The 23,471-nt window shown below is 42.3% G+C and overlaps 1 protein-coding gene across 1 annotated transcript in view; it reads right to left on the bottom strand.

Annotated features, from left to right (window-relative positions):
- LOC132402214 (probable voltage-dependent R-type calcium channel subunit alpha-1E) overlaps positions 1-23,471 on the bottom strand; it is a 600,800-nt gene that overhangs the window by 251,831 nt on the left and 325,498 nt on the right. The window contains exons 12-13 of the mRNA XM_059984957.1: positions 19,661-19,897; positions 18,010-18,122 (exon numbers count right to left, since the gene is read on the bottom strand). Coding sequence (XP_059840940.1) covers positions 18,010-18,122; positions 19,661-19,897 — 350 coding nt within the window. The remainder of the gene's footprint in view (positions 1-18,009; positions 18,123-19,660; positions 19,898-23,471) is intronic.

A 23,471-nucleotide genomic window follows, 5' to 3' on the forward strand; every position in this document is an offset into this window, starting at 1 on the left:
GGGACCTTCCTCTCTCTGTAAAATGGAAAACCATTGCAAGGGGTCTTCTTCAAACATCAGCTTCCTGTGACCATAAGGTAGAGGAGCAGAAATAGAGCTGATTTATTAGTCCTCTCAACCACTTCTCCCCATAATCTTTGTTGCCCTTAGTAATCAAGAATCAATCTGCACTTTAAATATACTCAGTGACCTACTCAGCCACCTGTAGCTGTGAATTCCACATATTCACCAGCATTTGGGTAAAGAAATTCCTCTTCATCTCTGTTTTAAAGGAATGTCCTTCAATTCTGAGGCAGTGCCCTTTGGTCCAAGACTCACCCACTAGATCATCTCCACATCCACTCTATTGAGGGCTTTCAATTTTTGTTAGGTTTCAATGAGATCCCACTCATTGTCCCAAACTCCAGTGAGTACAGGCCCCCTTTCATTCCTGGGACCATTCTCATGAACCTCTCCAATGCCAGCACATCATTGTCCTAGATAAGGGGCTCAAAACTGTCACAATACTCCAAGTACCAATGACTTTACAAAGCCTCAACATCACATCCCTATATTCTAATCTTCTAGAAATTAATGCCAACATTGCATTTAGTTTCCTTACCACCAACTCAACCTGCAAGTTAATCTTTAGGAAATTCTGCACAAGGACTCTCAAGTCCCTATGCACCTCTGATTTCTGAATTTTCTCCCCGTTTACAAAGTGGTTTATACCATTATTGCTTCAACCAAAGTGCATGACCATACACTTCCCTACATACAGTTCCATTTGCCACTTTTTTGCCTGTTCTCCTAATCTGACTAAGTCCTTCTGCAGTCTCCCTGTTTCCTCAACACTATCTGCCCCTCCATCTATCTTTGTATTATTCCCAAACTTGGCCAAAAGCCATCAATTCCATCATCCAAATTATTGACATATAACGTTAAAAGAAGTGGACCCAAAATAGACCCCTGTGGAACACCATTGCCACCGGTTACCAAAAAGAAAAGGCCCCCTTCATTCTCAATCTTTACCTCCTGCCATTCAGCCAACCTTCTATCCATGCTAGTATCATTCCAGTAATACCACGGGCTCTTAGCAATCTCATGTATAACTCTTTGTGTAAGGCCTTCTGAAAATCCAAGTAAACAACATCGACTATCTCTCCTTTATCTATCCTGCCTGTTATTTCAGGCCCTTCAGCTTCCCTAGACCCTTCCCCTTAGTAATAGCAACTGCACTCATTTCTGGCAGATTGCTAGTGTCTTCCATAGTGAAGACTGATTCAAAATACTTACTAAGTTTATCCACCATTTCTTTGGACCCTATTACTACTTCTCCAGTGTTATTTTCCACCAGTCCGATATCAACTCTATATATATCTGAAAAAACTTTGATAACCTCTTTTATATTATTGTTTTATGTTTATGTTTCCTTTATGTTTCACCTTTTTCTCATTATTGCTTTTTTAGTTGTTTTCTGTTGGTTTTTAAAAGCTTTCCAATCCTCTAACTTACCATTAATTTTTGCTATATTATACGTCCCTCTCTTTCGCTTTTCTGCCATGGTTGCCTTATCCTCCCTTTAGAATACTACTTTGATATATTTATCACACTGCCGGATGAAAGTACATATCTGCATCATATAATGCACCCCCCCCCCCACGAATAGTGTAAGATTGCCCTTTTTACATGCCTTTTCTATCTCCAGTTGTCATATGCAGCCCACATGCTGGCTGCTGCTTAGAGGCCTGCATATAACTCCCATCAGTGTCTTTTTTTCCCCTGCAGTTCCTTAGCTCTATCCACAAGGATTCTACACCTTCTGATCACCTCTTTCCAAGGATTTGATTTAATTATTTGCCAACAGAGCCATCCCACACCCTCTGCCTACTTGCCTGTCCTTTTGATATAACGTGTATCCTTGGATGTTAAGCTATCAACTATAATCTTCTTTCTGGCATCACTCAGTAATGCCCACAAAATCATACCTGCCAATTTCTAACTGTGCTACAAGATTATCTACCCTATTCCATATAGTGTGTGTGTTCAAATATAACATCTTCAGTCCTATATTTGTCACATTTTTCAATTTTTCCTCCACGTTACACCTCAACCCATTCTATCGATTGCAATTTTGCCTTATCATCTGCCTGTCCTTCTTTACAGTCTCACTACACACTACATCAACTCGGATGGGGCGCCAACTTCCCCGCCCTCAGCCCTATCACTCTAGTCTGCATCCCCCTATCAAATTAGTTTAAATTCTAAACTAATTTCAAGGGTTGTGATCACAGGATTGCTATCCATGCCACATGGCTTGTGACACCAAAAATCGGAAGATTATACAGTTTAATGTATGGCTAAGGAGTTACAAATTATGGTAGAATGCAGTTCTAGTGCTGCTATCTGTCCAGTTCCCTCCACAGATGCTGCCTGGCCCACTGAGTTCCTTCTGCATCTTGTTTGTTGCTCCAGTCTTTGATGTCTCCTGCCTGCTAACTGGAATTGATCACATTGAGCAGAAAACACAATGGAGGATGCCTACAGTGTAGAGGTGGGACCATTTCTTCATGAGAAAAGGGTTACAGTCATTCTTATCAATGCAATCATTAACATTTACAATAGGTCCTTGAGTGAGCAGAGTTATGGTCTGTCATCAGCTCTGGAGTTCCAGCCTGTCAAGTACGTGGAAGGTTAATGGGAGTTCATTCCTTGCTTTTTGCTCTACATTCTAAGAAATTATGTCAAGAAGACTGAAAGAGTGCAGAGAAAATTTACATTGGCATAGCCAGGACTTGAAACCCTGAGTTATAGGGAATGGTTAAGCAGGTTAGGACTTTATTCCCAAGAGCATAGAAAACAAGAGGAGATTTGATAGAGGCATACAAAATTATGAGGGGTATAGATAGGGTAAATGCAAGCAGGCTTTTTTTCCACTGAGGTTGGGTGAGACTAAAACTAGAGGTCATGGGTTAAGGGTGAAAGGTGAAATGTTTAAAGGGATCATGAGGGGGAGTCTTCTTCACTCAGAGGGTGGTGAGAGTGTGAAACGAGCTGCCAGTGGAAGTGGAGGATGCGGGTTTGATTGCAACATTTAAGTTCAAGTTTAATTATCATTCAATTACACATGAGAATAGACAAATGAAGAAGCACTCCTCTGGAAAAAGGTGCAAAGCACATTTCGAGCAGCACACAGTACACTGCACATAGCACCAATGGCACATATGGTTGCAGTTTCTGGGTGGTAGGGTGGAGATATGTCTCTACCAAAAGAGGTGTAAGACGCTGGTCTAGAGGTCACCATTGGACAAGGTGCAGCACCTGCTTAGCCTCCCAATCAGAGTCATGGGAAGCCATGGAAGTAGGTGGTGGATGGTTATATGAGCAGCTGGTCCCAGTTATGCAACTATTGATACCAGGCAAACAATCGCTGAAGAGTATTGATAATGGCAGGGGTTACCTGTCTTGTTAAAACACTGCCCAGAAAAAAGCAACGGCAAACCACTTCTGCAGAAAAATTTGCTAAGAACAATTATGGTCAAGACCATGATCACCCATGTCATACAACATGGCACATGATGATGATGGTTTGTTTCAGAAAAAAGTCATAAAGAAAAAAACAAACATATAGCCCAAGTCCGAGTGCCATGACTGCAGAATTGATGGTAAGTTGTCCTGGCCCAGCATGTTCTTCCACCGAGTGAAAACTGGGCAGCAATGAGCGGCTGGACGCTCCGCTAACTCAAGTATGAATTCCAGCGTGCCCCGCAGGGGCTCTCTCACATTGCCTCAGCATCTCCTCTCCTGGTCAGTTGCAACAAGTGACCCCACGGCCTCAGACTGGTCCTCACCTCAACCAAGGGAACACAACATCCCCCCCACCAGTCTCACCAATGAACCAGTGAACCAGACTTGCAGCATTCTACGTTACCAATGTCTACCAGGGTCTTGCGATCACAATAAAAACATTCAAGACAATCACTTGCACTGCCCAACAGTGCATAACAAGTCCAGACGACAACACAACTACGGTATGCAATAAGTCCAGCTCCATCGCTACTGAGCAGCTTGCTAACAGGATAGTGTTGCAGTACTTGATGTTCTTAGTTTCCAGCAGCGACTTGCAATTGTAAAATCAGACATACAAGATGAACAAATGATTGGACCCAGACTGGCTGCTGAGTTCGAGTGTGCCACCATGTTACTGGAAGAGAAATTTGGATAGGAACTGTACCTGGATGAGAGGGGTATGGTCCAGGTGCATGTCGATAGGACTAGGTAGAATAATATTTCAGCATGGACTAGATGGACTGAAGGGCCTGTTTCTGTGCTGTGGTGTACTATGACTCTATGTCTCTACATGTACTGAGGAAGGGTAATCTGCCCTAATGTCAGGAAACTTCAGGTTTGCAGAAAAAACTAAGGAATATCACACTTCCTCCTGCATACACCACCGGTACCCCCCAGTTTTGGCAGCATTCCATTCCGGATACTATTTGCAGTTCACAGGTCAGGTCAGAAATGTGGCTGCCAACTGAGTTTTCAGTTGGCAAAAGGTGCCTGCAGCCCTGCAGCATCTGGCAAATCAATCCCATTAGTCTTCCACATGCTCACTTGTAACTATGGGCTGTAATTAACGTGGGTACTTTTAAGCTGGGAGTATCCGGTGATCAGAGGTAGTGATGGTGGAATATGAGTTCTTGCCAAAAAGCCTTGAGGATTGCTATGTCACATTGCTGCTGGACTATTCTGTGGAAGAGCTCTTTCAGCTGAGGGCATCAGTCTTGGGTGAGAAGGGACTTCTCAGAATTATAGATTGGGTGTGCTTATTCAATGTCTAAATCTGCTGCCTGAGCCAAAGCTCATTGCCTTTTGAAGTAGCACTATGCGGCCCTTTCAAAGCACAGTTAGAAGTCAACCACTTTGTAATAAGAGAGATTTCCTTCCCTGGAGGACACCCATGTGCCAGATGGACATTTTTGACAATCTGCCAGTTTCCTGGTCACCATTATTAATATCATTTTTTATGCTTAATTATTTAATAACAGTATTTAAATTTCTCCCGTTGCCATGGAGGGATTTGAACTTGTGTTTTCAAACCATTAGGCCAGCTCTCTGGATTACTACAGCAATAATTTAATCACTAGGGTACTGCTTCCCATGCAGATATCTGTCAACAGACACAGTTGGATCATTCCACAGGAAGAGTAAACCAGGCAGAGTTATACAGCATCACTATAATATGAAATCATACAATATTGGAGTAATATTGGGACTGCAGATGCTGGAATCTAGAGCAGCCCAGGACCAAGTACGGTCATGTGATACTAACAAGGCTCTGAATCCAGAAACAGAGCTAGTAATATTGGAGAAACAGACACACAAGATATTGCAGAGGCCACATGTGGAATATGGTATTCAACCTCAATCACCCATCTACAGGAAAGATGCCATTAAGCTGGAAAGAGCCCAGCAGAGATTTGTGAGTATGTTGCTGAGACAGAGTGATGGAGAGAAGATGAGCAGGTTGGACTTTATTCACTGAGGCAGAATGATGGTGATCTTTCAGAGGTGTATAAAATCACGAGGGCTATCAATCGAATGAATGGACACAGTTGTTTTCCCAGGACTTGGGAAATCACGAACCAGAGGGCATAGGTTTAAGGTGACAGGGGAGAAGTTTCATAGGAACACTAAAAAAATTAAAGATCAACACCCAATGCACAGAGAAAGAGAGAAAAAAAACACAAATCATGCAAATAATAGAAGCAAACAACAGCATTCTGAACCAGATTGAGTTCATTGGCTCCGAGTCCCCAAGCAGCCAACATAGGCCCAAAGACTCGGTCTCAGTTCATCATTTTACTAGGGTAAACTGCAGTGAAGCTCACAAACACCAAGCACAGCCACTAGGGCAGTCTCACTGCCTCAGTGCCACAAAGAGAGAAATGATCATCATGGGAGAGCGAGAGAAACCAGACTGACTCCTGCCCCTAGTCATGACACCCAGCCTTTCCAGTCTATCTGAGCTGGCGTTTAAATTGTCTAAACATCAGATCGTGCCTCGCCTTAGGACTCTGGCCCTGCCGCAGCGATATGCTCTTGGCCTAGACCTTGCCACCCAGCCCTAAGCTGTTCTTGACCTCTCAAAATTGGCTTAGAGCAAACCAACCTCATGCCCAGGTTAGGTGGACAGACATCAAAACTCCTTCACTTTAATTCCTCCTCTCTGAATCAGTTGCTCCAACTCCATCTCATCTCTCCAGTCAGATTCACCTTCATTCGCCTTTTCATTATTTGTGGTGATAAGTTTACCACAATTTACTTCAGAAAATGTGTAATTAATAATATTTCTAGTTGAACCTCTTGCTTTTCAAAATACCAGTAAGATGTCACTTGCCTTCAGCAGTGCCATCTTAAACCAGAAATTTCACTGAGATATGTCATGAAATTTGCTGTTTTGTGGCATCAGTAAAGTGCACTACATTTAAAAAAAACTATTATGATAACAAATGTTAATACATAAATAAGTAGTTCAAAAAGAGAGCAAAATAGTGAGGCTGTGTTCCTGGGTTCATGGACCATTAAAAAAAATCTAATAATGGAAGGGAAGAAACTGTTCCTAAAACATTGAGTGTGTGTCTTCAGATTCCTGTACCTCCTCCCTGGTGGTAGGAATGGGAAGAGGGCATAACTTGGATCATGAGGGTCATTTATGATGTATGCCATTGCCTTTTGAATATGTACTCAGCAGTGAGGAGGCTAGTGACCATGATGAAGCTGGATGAGTTTACTACCACCTGCAGCTTTTGCCAATTCTGTGCACAGATGCCCCATCAGACAGTAATGCAATCTATCAGAATGCTCTCCATCTGTAGAAATTTGCTAGACATATCAAATCTCCTCAAGCTCCGAATGAAATATAGTCAGTGGCATGCTCTCTATGTAATTGCATCCATATGTTGGGCCAAGTATAGTTATTCAGAGATGTTGATACCCAGGAACTTGAAGCTGCTCACTCCTCCCACTGCTGGCTCCTTAATGAGGACTGGTGCGTGTTTTCCAGACTTCCCCTTCCTGAAGTCTACCATCAATTCCTGAGTCTTACTGACACTGATGTTGCAACACCACTATCTCACTTGTGTAAGATTCCTTGTCACCATCTGAGATTCTGCCAACAGCAGCTATCATTGGTAAATTTATAGATGGTGTTTGAGCTGTGCCTAGCCATGCAGTCATGTATGTAGACAGTAGAGCAGTGAGCTACGCACACATCTTTGAGGTGCGCCTGTGTTGACTGTCAGGGAGGAGGAGATCTTATCTCCAATCCATGCTGACTGAAGTCTCACACTGGGAAGTCAAGGATCTAATCAAAGATTAAACATGCCCAGATTTTGAAGCTTGTTGATTAGTATTGCACGATGATAGTGTTGAAACCTGATGCAGATATTGCTATTGTCCAGGTGGTCCAAGACTGACTCGTGAGCCAGTGAGACTGCATCTGTTGTAGGCCTATTGGCAGTAGGCATATTGCAGCAGGTCCAGAACCTTACTCAGGCAGCAGTTAAGTCTAGCAATGACCAACCTCTCTGAGCATTTTATCACGGTATATGTGAGTGCTACTGGGCAATAGCCATACAGGCAGCTCACAACCTCCAACTGCAGCAGTGAGAGTTTGACAATGTCCTTGAAAACTCCAGCCAGTAGGTTAGTACAGACTTTCAGTGCCTGACCAGGTATACAATTGGGACTTGACATCTTTTGAGGGTTCACCCACTTGAAAGATGTTCTGATATTGGCCTCTGAGATAGATATCACAGAGTCACCAGATACTGTCGGGATAGTTTTATTTTTAACTTCAAAGTGTGAATAAAAAGTGTTCAGCTTATTGGAGAGTGAAGCACTATAGCCATTTATAATGTTAGGATTTGTCTTGTAGGAAGTAATGGCATCCAAACCCTGCCAGTGTTGACATGTATACAATTCTGTATCTAACTTTATTTGGAACTGCTTTTTCACTCTTAAGATTACCTTCCATAAGTTGTAGCTGAACTTCTTGTAGTGCTCTGGATAACTAGTCTTGAACATCACAGATCTAGCCCTCAGCAGACTGCAAATCTGCTGGTTTATCCATGGCTTCTGCTTTGGGTATGTCAAGTATGTTATTGAAGGCACACACTCTCCAACATAGATTTTGATGAAGCCTGTGACAACTGTGGCATATTCATTCAGATCTGAAGATGAATCTCTGAATATACAACAGTCTCAAAGCAGACTGTAAGCCCTTCTTTGCCTTCCTTGACCAGACTTTTGCAATCTTCTCCAGTAGTGCTGTGGTCCTCAGTCTCTGCCAGAGTGTCAGGAGTTGAAGTACAGCCAGGGGATTGGACTTCCCAAAATGCAGACATGGAACAGCATGCTTAGTTAGAGCTTTATTGGCATTGCTGAGGACAATGAAATAACAGTGCTACACAATTCAGTAAAAAACAGCATACTGGCAATTCAGTTACTAAAAACACATTTAAAATATTGTCTTAGTTATTTAGAATAACATCTAAGTTAAACCTGAATTAAAAGCAAATAACTCTAAAATTAAAAGAAACAGTGGTTGCCCATTAAAGTACTGCACATGCCCATGTTACAAAATACAATGATTAAATATAAAATAGCATCAAGCATTAAAGCTGAAGTTTAAAAAAAACAAATAGCCCTGTAATCAAAGGATGGTAGCTGCCCCATTTACCCAAATAGTACACATGCCCACGTATTGAACTTTGAGATTATCCATAGTTCCTACAGACAATGGGAGGATGTTGGGGATTTGTTCGGTTGCACAACAGTCCAGGGGGACCAGCTCGGTCTGGATGTCCATGCAGAGATGTTTCTGCATCTCCTGTCAGATGGTAGGAGATTGAACAGGTGATTACTGGGGTGGGTTGAGTCCATTACAATGTTGTGAGCTCACCAAAGACAGCGCAAGTTGTTGATGACAAACAAGAGAAGATCTGCAAATAATGGAAATCAAAGTAACAAACACAAAATGCTGGAGGAACTCAGTGGGCCAGGCAGCAGCATGGAAAAGAGTAAACAGTTATCAGGGTGTGGATGAAATGTTGACTGTTTTACTCTTTACTAGTGAGTTGTAGATTGTTTTCCATATCTGGATGATCTGTGCAGTCCTAATCACCCATTGAAGTGCTTTTTGGTCAATCTTGTTGCAGCTAGTGTACCATACTATCACACCTTATGTCAGTATGCTCCCAGTTACACACATTGATATAGGTTTATCAGCAGCTTTGGGGCAGATTTGCTCTCCTTCAACTCTTAAGATAGTATAGGCACTGCAGAACCTTCCCTACTGTCAAGGAGGTGTTGGTGGTCCAGAAGAGCTTCTAATGTGATGTTCACTCTCAGGAACATAAAACTGGAGGCCCTTTCCACAGCTTCACCATTTACGTGGAGCTTGATCATACCTCGTGATTTCCTGAATTTGATAAGCATTTATTTGTTTATTTTCATGTTGAGTGAAAGGTCATGGTAATTGCACCATTCAGACAGTTTCTGGATCATTGTTATTTGTAATTAATCCAATCACTGTGGTATCATCTGCAAATTTGATGATGGAGTTGTTGGCATAGGCAGGGGTCAGTCAGGGGTGAAGGGAGTGTAAAGGAGTGGGCTCAGTACACGTCCCTGTGGTACACCGATGTTCAGAGTCTGGGAGGAGATGCATACTTGCCTAGTCTGACTGTCTGGGTGTGTTTGGTAAGAAAGTCCAGAATCCAGTTGCAAACTGATGGTTGAGTCCCAGTCTGTGTAGCTTAATGGTCATCGTGTTAGAGAGTTTGCTGTTGAAGGCAGAACTGTAGTCAATAAAAAGCATTCTGGCATAGGTGTTCATATGCTCCAAGTGTTCCAGTACGATGTGGTGAGCAATGGAGGTTACATCCTTGGCTGATCTATTTGCCTTATAGGCAAAGTGGCACTGGTCCAGAGTAGCAGAGAAAGCATACTTAATGTGAAACATAGACACTTGATGGCTATGGTGGTGTAACAATGGTCATGTCTGTAGCCTCCTCTGTTCCACAGGTGAAATGTTAGTGGTAGTCAGTCTGAGGTTTCTTGAAGCAGGCCTGGTTAAAGTTCTTGCAATGTTCGGGAGGGCGTCGGGGTACACAGTCTCATGATTGCTGATCATGGTGTTCACCTCGTCCATTGTCAGCTTGACATGAACCAGGGGTGGAATGAACCCCTGGAATATTTTCTTGCTATATTTATGACAATACAACAGTGAGCTGTTGTAGCCACAGCCACAGAGTTCGAAAACCTCTGACATGAAGCATTTTTGTAGAACACTACTGGTGTATAGTCTCACTCACATAGATACAAGGTCATCCACTATGGGGGGGGGGGGCAGTGTAGTACAATGTCAGTCAGTACGTCTGCAGATACAAACAGGTCACTATTAAAGCAGTGTCGAAATCAAATAAAATTGTTGATGCTGAAAATCTGAAATAAAAGCAGAAACTGCTGGGTACACTCAGAAAGGCAGACACCATATGTGGGAAGAAATGAGAGCCAATGCTTCAGTTCAGAGACTGAAACATTGATGAACTGCAGATGAATTACGTCAGATGAACTACATTTCTATAGATACATATTGAATATTTTCTGTGAGGTCCTCTTTTCCACATGGCAAGGGGACTTCACTATCTGAAACCAGAGTCGTTCTCAGTGTAGAGGAGATGATCTACCATCATGTTTTGTTTATGTCTGATCTTTGATAAAGTCGCACAGTGCAATAATGTAGCATCCTTTACATCATCAAAGACTCCCACATGCTTTATCAGTTTCTGAGCCGGGAGACATTGGGAATAAGTAACCAAAAACAAGGCCACTAAATGGGAAAGAGGGGGACAGGAACTGAGAGGTTGAGTGGGAACTCCAGAGCCTGGGGCCTTGACAACCAAAGTCACCACTACCATTATTAATAATACACACAAAATGCTGAAGGAACTCAGCAGGCCAGACAGCAGTTATGGAAAGGAGTAAACTGTTGTCATTTTGGCCCACAACCCTTCATCAGGACTGGAAAAAAGAGATGAGAAGTCAGAATAGAACAATGCTAATCACCATTATGTTCAGAGAGGATTCAGATGTTGGCATTGTAATATCATAAACAACTCAAAGAATTGTTTGTATTACAAAGGAAGAGGTAAGGCTAAACAGGGATTTGGAAGATAAGGTAAAGATTTGTTAATTTTTGATGAAAATTTTCATTTAATTTTTCTTTCTTTCTCGTTGCACAGTTAGAGCAGAGGGGGTGCCAGGTAGGATAGTGGAATGCTCCCCTTGTGGGATGTGGGAAGGCGGGAGACCGCCAGTGTCCCTGATGACAACACTTGCAAAAGGTGCAGACAGCTGCAGCTTCTAACAGACCATACTAAGGAATTGGAACTGGAACAGGAATTGGATCAGGGGTTGATCGACAGGACATACAGTACGAGGAGGTTACCCCCAAGGTGTAGGACACAGGTAACTGGGTGACCATCAGGAGGGGAGAAAGGAAAAAGGCAGTTACTGCAGAGTAACCCCACGGCCATTCCCCTCAACTACATGTATACCACTTTGAATAATGTTGGTGGGGGAATGACCTACCAGAGGAAAGCCACAGTAGTCAGGTCTCTGGCACTGAGTTTGGCTCCATGGCTCAGAAGGGCAGGTGGGGGGAGAGGAGTACTAGAGATAGAGGATTCCATAGTTAAAGGAGCAGAAAGCAGATTCTGTAGATGGGGAAAAGAGACACCAAAATAGTATGTTGCTTCCCAGGTGCCAGGATCAGGGACATCTTGAGACAGGTCCATACATTCTAAAAAGGGCAGGGTGATCAGCTGGAAGTCGTGATACATATTGGTACCAACGATATAGATAAGAAAAAGGAGGAGGTCCTTAACAAAGAACATAGGGAGTTAGGCAGAAAGCTGAAAAACAGGACCTCCAGTGTTGGTGCCTATGCCACATGCGAGTGAGGGTAAGAAAAGGATGATCTGGCAGATGAATGTGTAGCTGAAGAATTGTCAGGGATTATGAGGAAATTGTGTTCCTGTAATTTGTTCCAGTAAAAGTCTTAAATTTGTCCAAAAAGGTTGAATTTTAGAGCAAGACCATGTCGAATGTAAAAAAGTACCAGTTTCCTGGTTACATCGGAAACACTGATCCGATAAATTTGGATTTAATTTTTTTATTTTTTGTGGTGTAATATATAATTGATGTAGAAAATTATACTGCACTAATCTTAACCGAACATTTATTGTATTTGTCATACTATCAAGACATAGTCTTGACCAATTTGTTTCTTCAATTTTAATATTCAAATCACTTTCCCATTTTTGTCTTGACTTATGGACTCCTTGTTTAATTACCAATATTATTTTTACTAGGTGATATTGAAGGGATAAAACCGAAACTCAAACTAAATAAGTATCAGAAAGAATTTATAAAAATTGCACTGGCAGTAGCCAAAAAAGCTATTGCAGTTACTTGGAAATCGGATACACATTTAAGTATAGATTCTTGGAAGAAAGAAATCTATGGTTGTATTCCATTAGAAAAAAATACTTATAATTTAAGAGATAAATATGAAACATTTCTGAAAATTTGGAGCCCTTATTTACAAAAGACAGGATTAAATATATAGATGCTCTGAAGATGAAACAATTGGTTATTAGGGGAAAGAAATAAATATACATATTAAAGTTATTACGAATTCCATGGAGCATGTGGAGATCTTCCAACAACCAGGCATTCTTTCTTTCTTTCTTTTTTTTTCTATAGGGCAGTTAGGGGGGAGGGGTTAAGGGGAGGGGGTAAGGGTTATATACATTGTTTTTTCATACTTTGTAACCATTTAAAAATGCAATAAAAAAAGTTTAAAAAAAAAGAATTGTCAGGGGGTAGGGCTTCAGACTTCTGAGTGATTGGGATCTCTTCTGGGGAAGGTACGACCTGTACAAAAAGGATGGGTTACAGCTGAATACAATGGGGACCAATATCCCTGCGGGCAGGTTAGCAAGACTTCTTAGGAAGGGTTTAAACTAGTTTAGCATGGGTGTGGGAACCTGAGTGATAGGGTACAAGATGGGACAGTGGGTATAGAACTAGATGAGACTGGGAGGAAGGACAGATAAATGATTGGGCAAAGTTGCAGTTTGAGTTGAAGTTGAAGATGCAGATGGAGTTTAATGTAGATGTGTGAAATGGTTCATTTTGGTAGGTCAAATATGATGGCAGAATATAGTATTAATGGTAAGACTCTTGGCAGTGTGGAGGATCAGAGGGATCTTGGGGTCCGAGTCCATAGGATGCTCAAAGCAGCTGCACAGGTTGTGGTTGACTCTGTGGTTAAGAAGGTGTATGATGTATCAATCGTGGAATTGAATTTAGGAGCTGAGAGTTAATGTTGCAGCTATATAGGACCCTGGTCAGACACCACTTGGAGTACTGCACTCAGTTCCGGTTGCCTCACTACAGAAAGGATGTGGAAGCCATAGAAAGGGTGCAGAGGAGATTTACAAGGATGTTGCCTGGATCGGGGAGCATGCCTTATGAGAATATGTTGAGTGAACTTGGCCTTTTCTCCTTGGAGCGAAGGAGGATGAGAGGTGACCTGATAGAGGTGTACAAGATGATGAGAGGCAGTGATCGTGTGGATAGTCAGAGGCTTTTTCCCAGGTCTGAAATGGTTGCCACAAGAGGACACAGGTTTAAGGTGCTGGGGAGTAGGTACAGAGAAGATGTCAGGGGTAAATTTTTTACTCAGAGAGTGGTGAGTGCACGGAATGGGCTGCCAGTAACAGTGCTGGAGGCGGATACAATAGGGTCTTTTAAGAGGCTTTTAGATAGGTACATGGAGCTTGGTAAAATAGAGGACTATAGGTAAGCCTAGTAGTTTCTGAGGTAGGGACATGTTCGGCACAACTTTGGCACAAGGGCTGTTGGTTTTCTATGTTTCTAAAACTTGGGAGCAAAATCTAAAGGGTGCTGATTACAGGACTGTAGGTGTTATATTTGAATGTACATGATATACGGAATAAGATGGATGATCTTGTAGTACAGTTAGAGATTGGCAGGTATGATGTTGTGGGCATCACTGAATCGTGTCAGAAAGATCATAGTTGGGAGCTCAACAACCAAGTATGCACATTATATCGAAAAGACAGGCAGGCAGGCAGGCAAAGAGGGTGGAGTGGCTCTGTCGGTAAAAACTGAAATCAAATCTTTAGAATGAGGAGATATAGAATCCTTGTGGGTAGAGTTAAGAAACAACAAGGATAAAACAACCCTGATGGGAGTTATATACAGGCCTCCACACAGTAGCCAGGATGCGAGGTACAAATTACAATCGGAGATAGAAAAGACATGTAAATAAGGGCGAAGTTATGATAGTCATGGGGGATTTCAATATGCAGATATACTGGGAAAATCAGGTTGGTGGTGGACCCAAGTATTAGATCTAATTGTAATTTTCTTTACTGTTTAATAATCAATTATCTGCTTGTATTTTAAGTTGCTTTTATATAGTTTAACATGCCTCTAGTGGCTCTACAAAGTATAATTCTGGAAGCTTTGCACTGCATCAAGTAAATAAGCGCTTTTCTCATTGGTTAACTTTTTACTGCAGTATTGAATAAGAATTTTCTAATTGGATTATTATTATCTATAGATTAGAATGGAATTTTTCTTATTACTATGGTATAACAGTAGCTGTTTGGTGCTAGGCACCATTTTTCTTTAGTTCCCCTAAGTAGACCTCTGTCCCCGTTTGTTTCAACTTCCCTTTGTTTTATCAACTGTTAATGAAATGATTGTGAAGCAACATTTTTTATGCTTCATTCTTGACTTCTAAAAGAGCCTTGGATTTAAACCTCAGAATCCATCACAAGAGGGGGAATTTGTAGAATGCCTATGAAATGGCTTTTTAGAACCACGTGGTTGAGCCCACCGGGGAAAAGCAATTCTGGATTGGGTATTGTTGTTTATCATCCACATTAATGATTTGGATGATAATGTGAACTGTACCAGCAAATTTGTGAATAACACCAAGACTGGAAGTGTAGTGGGCATTGCAGAAGGCTATCAAAGCTTGAAGTGACATTTGGACCAGTTGGGAAAATAGCAGATGGAATTTAAGTGAGAAGTTTTGCACTTTGCAAAAAAAAACAGTAGCATTTGCACAGTGAAAGGTAAGACAGTGAGAACAAATGGATCTAGGAATACAAATCTACAATTCCTTGAATGTGCCATCACAGGTAGGTGAGATCATAAAGGGAGCTTTCAGCACATTGTTCTTCATTAATCAGAGAACTGAGTTACAAGAGTTGGGATGCAAGGCTAAAGTTGTATAAGACATTGGTGGGGCTGAATTTGGTTCTGGTCACCTACCTACAGCAGTGATATCAATAAGCTGGAAAGAGCACAGAGAAAATTTACAAGGATGTTGTCTGGACTCGAGGACCTGAATTACAGAGAAAGGTTGTGTTGGCCAGAAGAAACTTCAGTCTGATCAAAGACAGGGGGAGCAGACACGCCAGTTGTCTTTGTTTTCCCCCATTCTGTGGACTGAACAGTTTCTTGCACTTGGATAATCTAATCAGAGCAACTGAATGGGGACACAGGAAGCTTCAGATCTGCTAAATCTGAGACCATTCTCAAACAAATAGCCATTTGTCATATAAAGGGAATGGACTCTGAATTGCTCTGGGACGATCTAATCAGAGCAATATACTTGAGACCATTCTCAGAGGAGTAGCTACTTGTTATGTAAAACGCCAGACCTGCAATTGGTAACCTTGTTAGACTCTGTCTGGGTTGCCTCATTTAACTGGTTTGGACCAGTCAGAGTGTAAAGACACAAATACACAAGGCTGGAGTGGGCAGAGCCATGGAACAATGTTGGCTGTAGCCCTGTACAATGACCAGTAAGAAGGTAACCCAGGTAGGTCAAGTGACCTTGAGCCAATGGAATGGAGATCCAATGGTTCAATTGATGAGGAACAGTACAAGACTCAGGAGCTCCAAATACACAGGGGCGATAACTCTCCAGCAGCCAGAGACCAACCATCACGGATAAGGAGAACCCCACGGGTGCTAGCCATGATAGTGTGACCAAACATCTACTAATGTTAAGTTCCTGCACAGAGTATATTCAAAATTTAGTTTCACATCCATCAGCTGAAGAAAGGTGATAATCAGCAGGAGGTCTCCTTGTTCATTTTGAACTCAGGGCACTTTGCGAGGTCTGAAGTCAATGTAAGCAGCTCCCAGGGCAACAGCTTCCCTGCTGTATTTCAGGGTTTGTATGTATCTGAGGGCTGCGGCGGAAGAGTCTGGCGTGCTGTTTGTAAGGTATGTTTACAGTCAGCCAGACAATACCACAATCCATGGATAACAGGCACAGATGTTACCTCATGAGCCTCCGCATCCAGCGCATCATTCTTTGTAATTTCCGCCATCTTCAACAGCATCTATTACTAAATGCATCTTTAATTCCACCCCCCCCCCCACCACCTCCACTCTCTGCTTTCCGCAGGGGTCGTTCTTGATGTGACTTCCTTGTCCACTTATCCCTCTCCACTGACCTCATTTCTAGTCTGATTTCTTCAAGTAGGACAAGTCTGTCACCTGTCCTGACACCTCCGTCCTCACCACTATTCAGGGCCCCAAAGAGTCCTTCCAGGTGAAGTGACACTTCACTTGTGAGTCTGTCAGGGTCATCTATTGTATCTAGTGCGCCTGTTGCATCCTTCTCTACATCAGTGACACCTGACATATACTGGGAGATCACTTTGTCCATCTGCCACAAAAGGAGTAACTTCATGGTGGTCATCCATTTTAGTTCTATTTCCCATTAGGACTTACCAGTTCATGGCCTCTCTACTGCCACATTGGATGAGTGACACCGCATATTCCTTCTGGGTAGCCTCTAACCTGACAGCATGAACATTGATTTCTCTAACTTCCACTAATTTCTCTCCTCTCTTTTCCATTCCTCATTCTGGCTCCCCTCTTATTCCTTTTCTCTTGACCCGCCCAACCCTCCTCCCATGGTCCACCCTTCACTCCTATCAAATTACTTCTTCCTCAGCCCTTTACCCGTTCCACCTATCACCTCATAGCTTCTCACTTCATTTTCCTTCCCATCTTCTTATTTTGGCTTTTACCCCCCTTCCTTTCCAGTCTTGATGAAGGGCCTTGGCCCAAAATGTCAACTGTTTACTCCCCTCCATAGATGCAGCCCAACCTGCTTTGTTCCTTCAACATGTTGAGTGTTGTTCTGGATTTCCAATGTCTGTAGAATCTCTTGTGTTAAAAACATGATACCACAGGCATACAGTACCAACGGGTCTAGAGTCTAATACCAGATAAAGACACAATGTTCTGTAATCAATCACAGTTGTACAATATAACAGGGAAACGTAACCAGACACAGTTATACAGTATTATAGACATTACATATTGTGAAACTGCACCACAGAGGGATGATAAGGACACAGTTATTTAATGTTATGAAGGTTTAATAACAACTAGTGAACTGTGAATAATGACCTGATCATTGAGACAGTCATAGGAATTTTGGTGTCTGATATCTGATGCATTTTCACAGTCTGTCAAATGTCTGATACCAGCCATTTTTGTACACAGCTACATGGCTGATAGAAGATACCATGAGAGAGTGCTAGAGGGATTCTCACATAACACAATTGGAGTCTGATATCATGCTGCTGTAGGTGTACATTAACATAGACACACAGACCCGTAGATATCTGCAACCAGACATACAACACTGCAGGGATACACTATGAAAGATACATAGCACTGCTGGGGTCAGCTACCAAAGACACACAGTACTGCAGGGGTCAGCTACCAAAGACAGACAGTACTGCAGGCATCTGCTACTTCAGCACTGCTGGGGTCTGCTACCAGACACAATGGAGGAAAGTTCTTTGATGAGATGGATATTTGTGAACTCACCCCACAGTCAAAACAGTTGAAGGAGGAGTGAAAATAAAGTCGAGGACCACAGCCGTACATCTTTAGAAACATCTCGGACAGAAAGAGACCCAGAAAGGTGAATTCAGCATAGTCTGAGAAAAGGAAATGGGACGGATTAGAGAGACCAGACGGTGTGAGAGGCACAGCATGATCCCATGCGCAGCTCCAGTCTGCATTGTTGTCACAGAGCTGCACCAGTCCATCCCCAGCTCTGGCCTGTTCCCTGGGTGCCTCTTGTTGAGGTGTTGGAGTGGGGTAGGATAGGGGCAGGGGAGGTGCAGAGTGGGAGGACAGCAATTCTTCATATGTTGGCGATGAAGAAATAAGAGCTTCCCACTTCTGGTCAGGCACTGCATCCCATTGCAGAGCAAGAGTGCCTCCCTGGTTCTTGTCAAATATAGGGCATAACAAAAAAATTCATTTGCATTCATATACTTTTCATATGATATAATATTCATATACTCAGGTTATTCCAAGGCACTTTCTCAGTAGTGCTCACACTTCTTTCACTGTGGCTGATCTCAACTACTGTCATGACTAACTTTTGTCAAGGGTAACTAACCAAGATTTTATACCTCCACCCCCTGTGCCCTTTTGCTCTTGATATTAAGTCAGCACTCCTTCCATTGTACTGATTACTTTCGCTAGATTTGGCCATTATACTTTCTATGTGTCCTGTTGATCAGTCTGCTTCTCAGCCGGGACAGTCAATTGCTCTGAGTTCCATGAAATATAACACCAGTGAACTTCAGAGGAATGTCTTCTGGAAATAAAAGCCATAAGTTTCCTTTTTTGGGGACCACATTATGTAATCACCTCTTTCATGAAGTTACTCCATCCACACTGAAGTACTTTGGTACATTCTGAGGTTGTGAAAGACATTATGGGTGACGCTGGATTGACAAGACCCTACCCACCCTCTTGCCCCAAATCAAGTAACTGGGTGGGACCTTGCACTTAGCTCTGGGGTGACTTGGTATTTGCCTGGCTTCCATGTCAGTTCCCTTTTCAATCCAGTAGAAAGAAGATCACGTGCCTGAGAAGGAAGCAAACTATTGCAGGAACGGTGGACAGAGATACAATTACAGAAAGTATAATTTACTAAGAATTCAAAGAATCTCTTTGGGGGGGGGGGGGGGGTTCCATTGTGAGAAGGATTCTAGAAAGAGTTTGGGTCCAGAATTTAATATTTTGTTGTATCTCTCAAAAAATTCCCTGGCAGTGGCGTGGGTGGGGAGAAGGCAAGGTAAAGGAAGAAACCCATAGACACAAAGCGAAGATAATAAACATTTGAGAGGATTGATAAAGTGGTAGCTTTCCCTGCATAAGGGAGAGCAGGACAACAGACACACCCTTTACAGTGGACAGGCAGCAATGATATGAGGAGCACTCCTTAATATTGAGGGTAGGGTTGATGCAGAAGTTTCTTCCTCCAATAAGCAAGTGTGCTGAGATCAACTTAAGCTTTTAATGGACAGATGTATTTCGTTAGGATCATAAGTATTGTGGGGATCAGGTGAATATATGGCATTTAATTCATTGTCGATTTGCACCTTCACTTTGATATAATGCAGTTCAACCTGAATGAGTGGGCCAAGAAATGGTAGGCAAGAGAAGAAAGTGTACTTACATAGGAAATTGGAGAGCCACAAGGGCTGGTCATAGTGGACGATAGCAACACACACTGTGTTAAGGGCCACCAGACCCAGGACAATCCAATAGAAGGCATGTGACTTGACCATGTGACGGATGGAGATGCGTAGCATGCGCTCCTTGCGGCGGAAGTAAGATGAACCCTCTAATAGCTTGGTGCTCTTAATGCTGGCCCTTGCCAGCGGAGACCCTGGATGAAACAAGAAGAAAATAACTGTAGTCAGAATTATATAGCACAGAAATTGGCGCTTCGACCCGACTTGTCTACGCTGACAAAAGTCATAGAGCCATAGAGATGTACAGCACAGAAATAGGCTTATCAGCCCATCGTCCATTCCGAAACCATTCAAACAGCCTACTCCCATCAACAATAGCCCTCCATATACCTATTCAAACCTCTTGAATGTTGAAACCAAGTTCGCATGGACCACATGTACTGGCAACTCATTCCACATTCTCACAACCCTCTGAGTGAAGAAGTTTCCCCTCATGTTCCCCTTGAATCTTTTACTTTTCACCCTTAAGCCATGACCTCTGGTCATAGTCCCAACCAACCTCATTAGAAAAAGTTTGCTTGCATTTACCCTATCTATACCACACATAATTTTGCACAGTTGGCCCTCCTTATCCACGGAGGATTGGTTCCAAGAACCCCTGCGGATACCAAAAATCGCAGATGCTCAAGTCCCTTATTTAGCCTGAATTAGTGCAGTGGTCTTTAGGACCCAGCGGAACCCCGGACTTTACTTAACATGTTCAGAGCGGTGGACATTAGGACCTAGCGTAGCTCTGAAACTGCTATGTTTCTGTTCACGAAAATAATCACGATTGCGATTGAAAATAAGGTGGAAGTAATAAAGCGACTGGAAAGAGGTGAAACGCCATCTGTCATTGGAAAAGCGTCAGGCTACAATCAGTCAACGATCGGAACAATTTTAATGGAGCTTGTAAAAGGCCCTGCCCCGATGAAAGCTCCAATTATTACAAAGCAACGCAGTGGTTTACTTATTAAAATATGTATGTTTCTTAAGTGTTTTATATGCATAGAAAGGTAAAATATGTACTATATACTAAGAAAAACGTTTGACTAACTTACGCTAAATAATACCGGATGTACCTGTTCCGACTTCAAATCCGACTTAAAGACGGACTCAGGAATGGAACTCATTCATAACCCAGGGACTGCCTGTACTTTTAAGTCATTTCTAGATTACTTCTAATACCTAATACAATGTAAATGATACGTAAATAGTTGTTATACTGTGTTGTTTAGAGAATAATAACAACAAAAAATAGTCTGTACATGCTCAAACAACGAGTGCTGGAGAGAGAACTTCCGGGTTTTCCCGATCCACGGTTGGTTGAATCCGCGCATGCAGAATCTGCAGATAAGGGGGGGCCAACTGTATACCTCCGTCAAATCTTGCAATCTTCTACTTTCTAAAGAATACAGTCTTAACCTATTCTATCCTTCCTTATAACTCAGGACCTTCAGACCATTATCAACTCAGTGCCCTACCGTTCACAGTGTAGGACCTACCCTACCAAAGTGCAAAACCTCACACTTGTCTGTATTACATTCCATCTGCCACTTTTTCAGCCCATTTTTCCAGCTGATGCAAATCCCTCTGCAAGCCATGATAGCTTTCTTCACTGTCCACTAAACCCCCAATCTTTGTTAATGTGATTAACTGGATCAAATTTGCTGATCCAGTTAACCACATTATCATCCAGATCAGTGATATAGATGACAAACGACAAAGGACCCAGCACTGATTCCTGCGGTACTTCACTAGCCACAGGCCTCAAGAAGGCAATCATCTACTACCACACTCTGGCTTCTCTCTCAAATCAAATATCTAATCCAGTTACTACCTCATCCTGAATGCTGAGCGACTGAACGTTCTTGACCAGCCTCCCATGTGGGACCTTGCCAAATGCCTTGCTAAGTCCATGTAGACAACATCAACTACAATGCCTTCATCCACTTCCCGGGTATCTTCCTTGAAAAACTCTATAAGATTGGTTAGACATAACCTACCGTGCACGAAGCCAATCTGACTATTCTTAAACAGTCCATGTCTATCCAAAAGCTTATGTATCTGGTCCTTTAGAACACCTTCCAATAAATTTCCCACAACTGATATCAGATGCGCTGGCCTTTTTTTAACAGCGGAACCACACTGGCTATCCTCCAATCCTCTGGTACCTCTCTTGTCATTGAGGATGTTTCAAATATCACTGCTAGGGTCCTGGCAATTTCTGCACTTGCCTCCCTTAGGGTCCAAGGGAACGCCTTGTCAGGTCCACCCTGACTTGCCTCAGGGTAGGAAGCACCTCCTGTACAGGGTCCATGACATTGATGCCTCTTGCCTCACTTCTATAGACGCTGCATCGGTCTCCCGAGTAAATACAGATGCAAAGAACTTACTTATGATCTCCCCCCTCTGTTTTGGCTCCATAGCTGGATTATCATTTTGGTCTTACTGAAGACCAATTTTGTCCCTTGCAATCCTTTTGCTCTTAACATACCTGTAGAATCCCTTGAGATTGTCTTTCACCTTGTCTGCTAGAGCAACTTTATGCCTTCTTTTAGGGTTCCTGTTTTCTTTTCCAAGTGTTTTCTTTCATTTCTTGTACTCCATAAGCACCTCATTTGTTCCTACTTGCCTATACCTGTTATGCACCTCCTTGTTTTTTCTTAAGCAGGGCCTCAATATCTCTTGAAAACCAAGGGTCTCTACACTTGTTAACTTTACCTTATTCTCACAGGCAAATACGAGCTTTGTACTCTCAACATTTCATTTTCGAAGTACTCCTCTGCCAGAAAACAGTCTGTCCCAATCCACACTTACTAGATCATTTCTGATAGCATCAAATTTGGCCCTTCTCTAATTTTGAATCTCAACCCAAGGACCATACCTATCTCTTTGCACATTTACTTTGAAGCTAAAGCCTATACCACCTAGCACCTCCTTTTTTTATTAAGTAGGGCCTCAATATCTCGTGAAAACCAAAGTTCCCTATGCTTATTTTCTTTACCATTTATTCTGACACCTCTGGTACCTCTTCTGTCGCTAAGGATGCTTTAAATATACCTGCTAGAGCCCCTGCATTTTCTGCACTTGCCTCCTGTAGGGCCCGAGGGAACACCTTGTTTGGCCTTGGGAATTTATCCACCTTGATTTGCCTAATAAGGTGTACTTGGGAAGTGGGAGGACTTCAAAGCTGAATTTTGAGAGTACAAAGCTTATATGTGTCTATCGCAATAAAAGGTAAAGATAACAGGTCGCGAGGGAAGGAGATTATTAATTGATTATTATTATTATTATGGGAGCACAAATATCTTCGACCATTGTGATAAAGTTATATCAAGTTGTAAGAGATTGAAGAAACAATAAGGGGCAAGAGGATGGATGGCTGAGAATAGGAGTTGGTTGATATTTAAAGTTCAGGTGCTACTGGACAAGGTGTCAATGTATAAGCTAGATAAATTAATGGGCTTGATATGTTTCAATAAAGTGGAGGCAGTCAGCCTGAAGTTTTCCACTCAGACAACAAAATTAAAATTTTTATTGATTAACATTACAGTGCAAACAAATTTGTGTAAGTTTGTCTTTATTAGTGAGCAATGAGTTCAAGAATCAAGATTTTATGTACCAACTTTATAAACTCTGGTTTGACCAAATATGGAGAATTGCATTCAATTCTGGTTGCTGCATTGTCAAAAGGCTGTGGAGACTTTGGAGAGGGTACAGAAGAGGTTTACAAGGAAGCTGTCTGATTAT

This window comes from Hypanus sabinus, chromosome 11 (assembly GCF_030144855.1).
Source record: "Hypanus sabinus isolate sHypSab1 chromosome 11, sHypSab1.hap1, whole genome shotgun sequence".
NCBI classification, from domain to species: domain Eukaryota; kingdom Metazoa; phylum Chordata; class Chondrichthyes; order Myliobatiformes; family Dasyatidae; genus Hypanus; species Hypanus sabinus.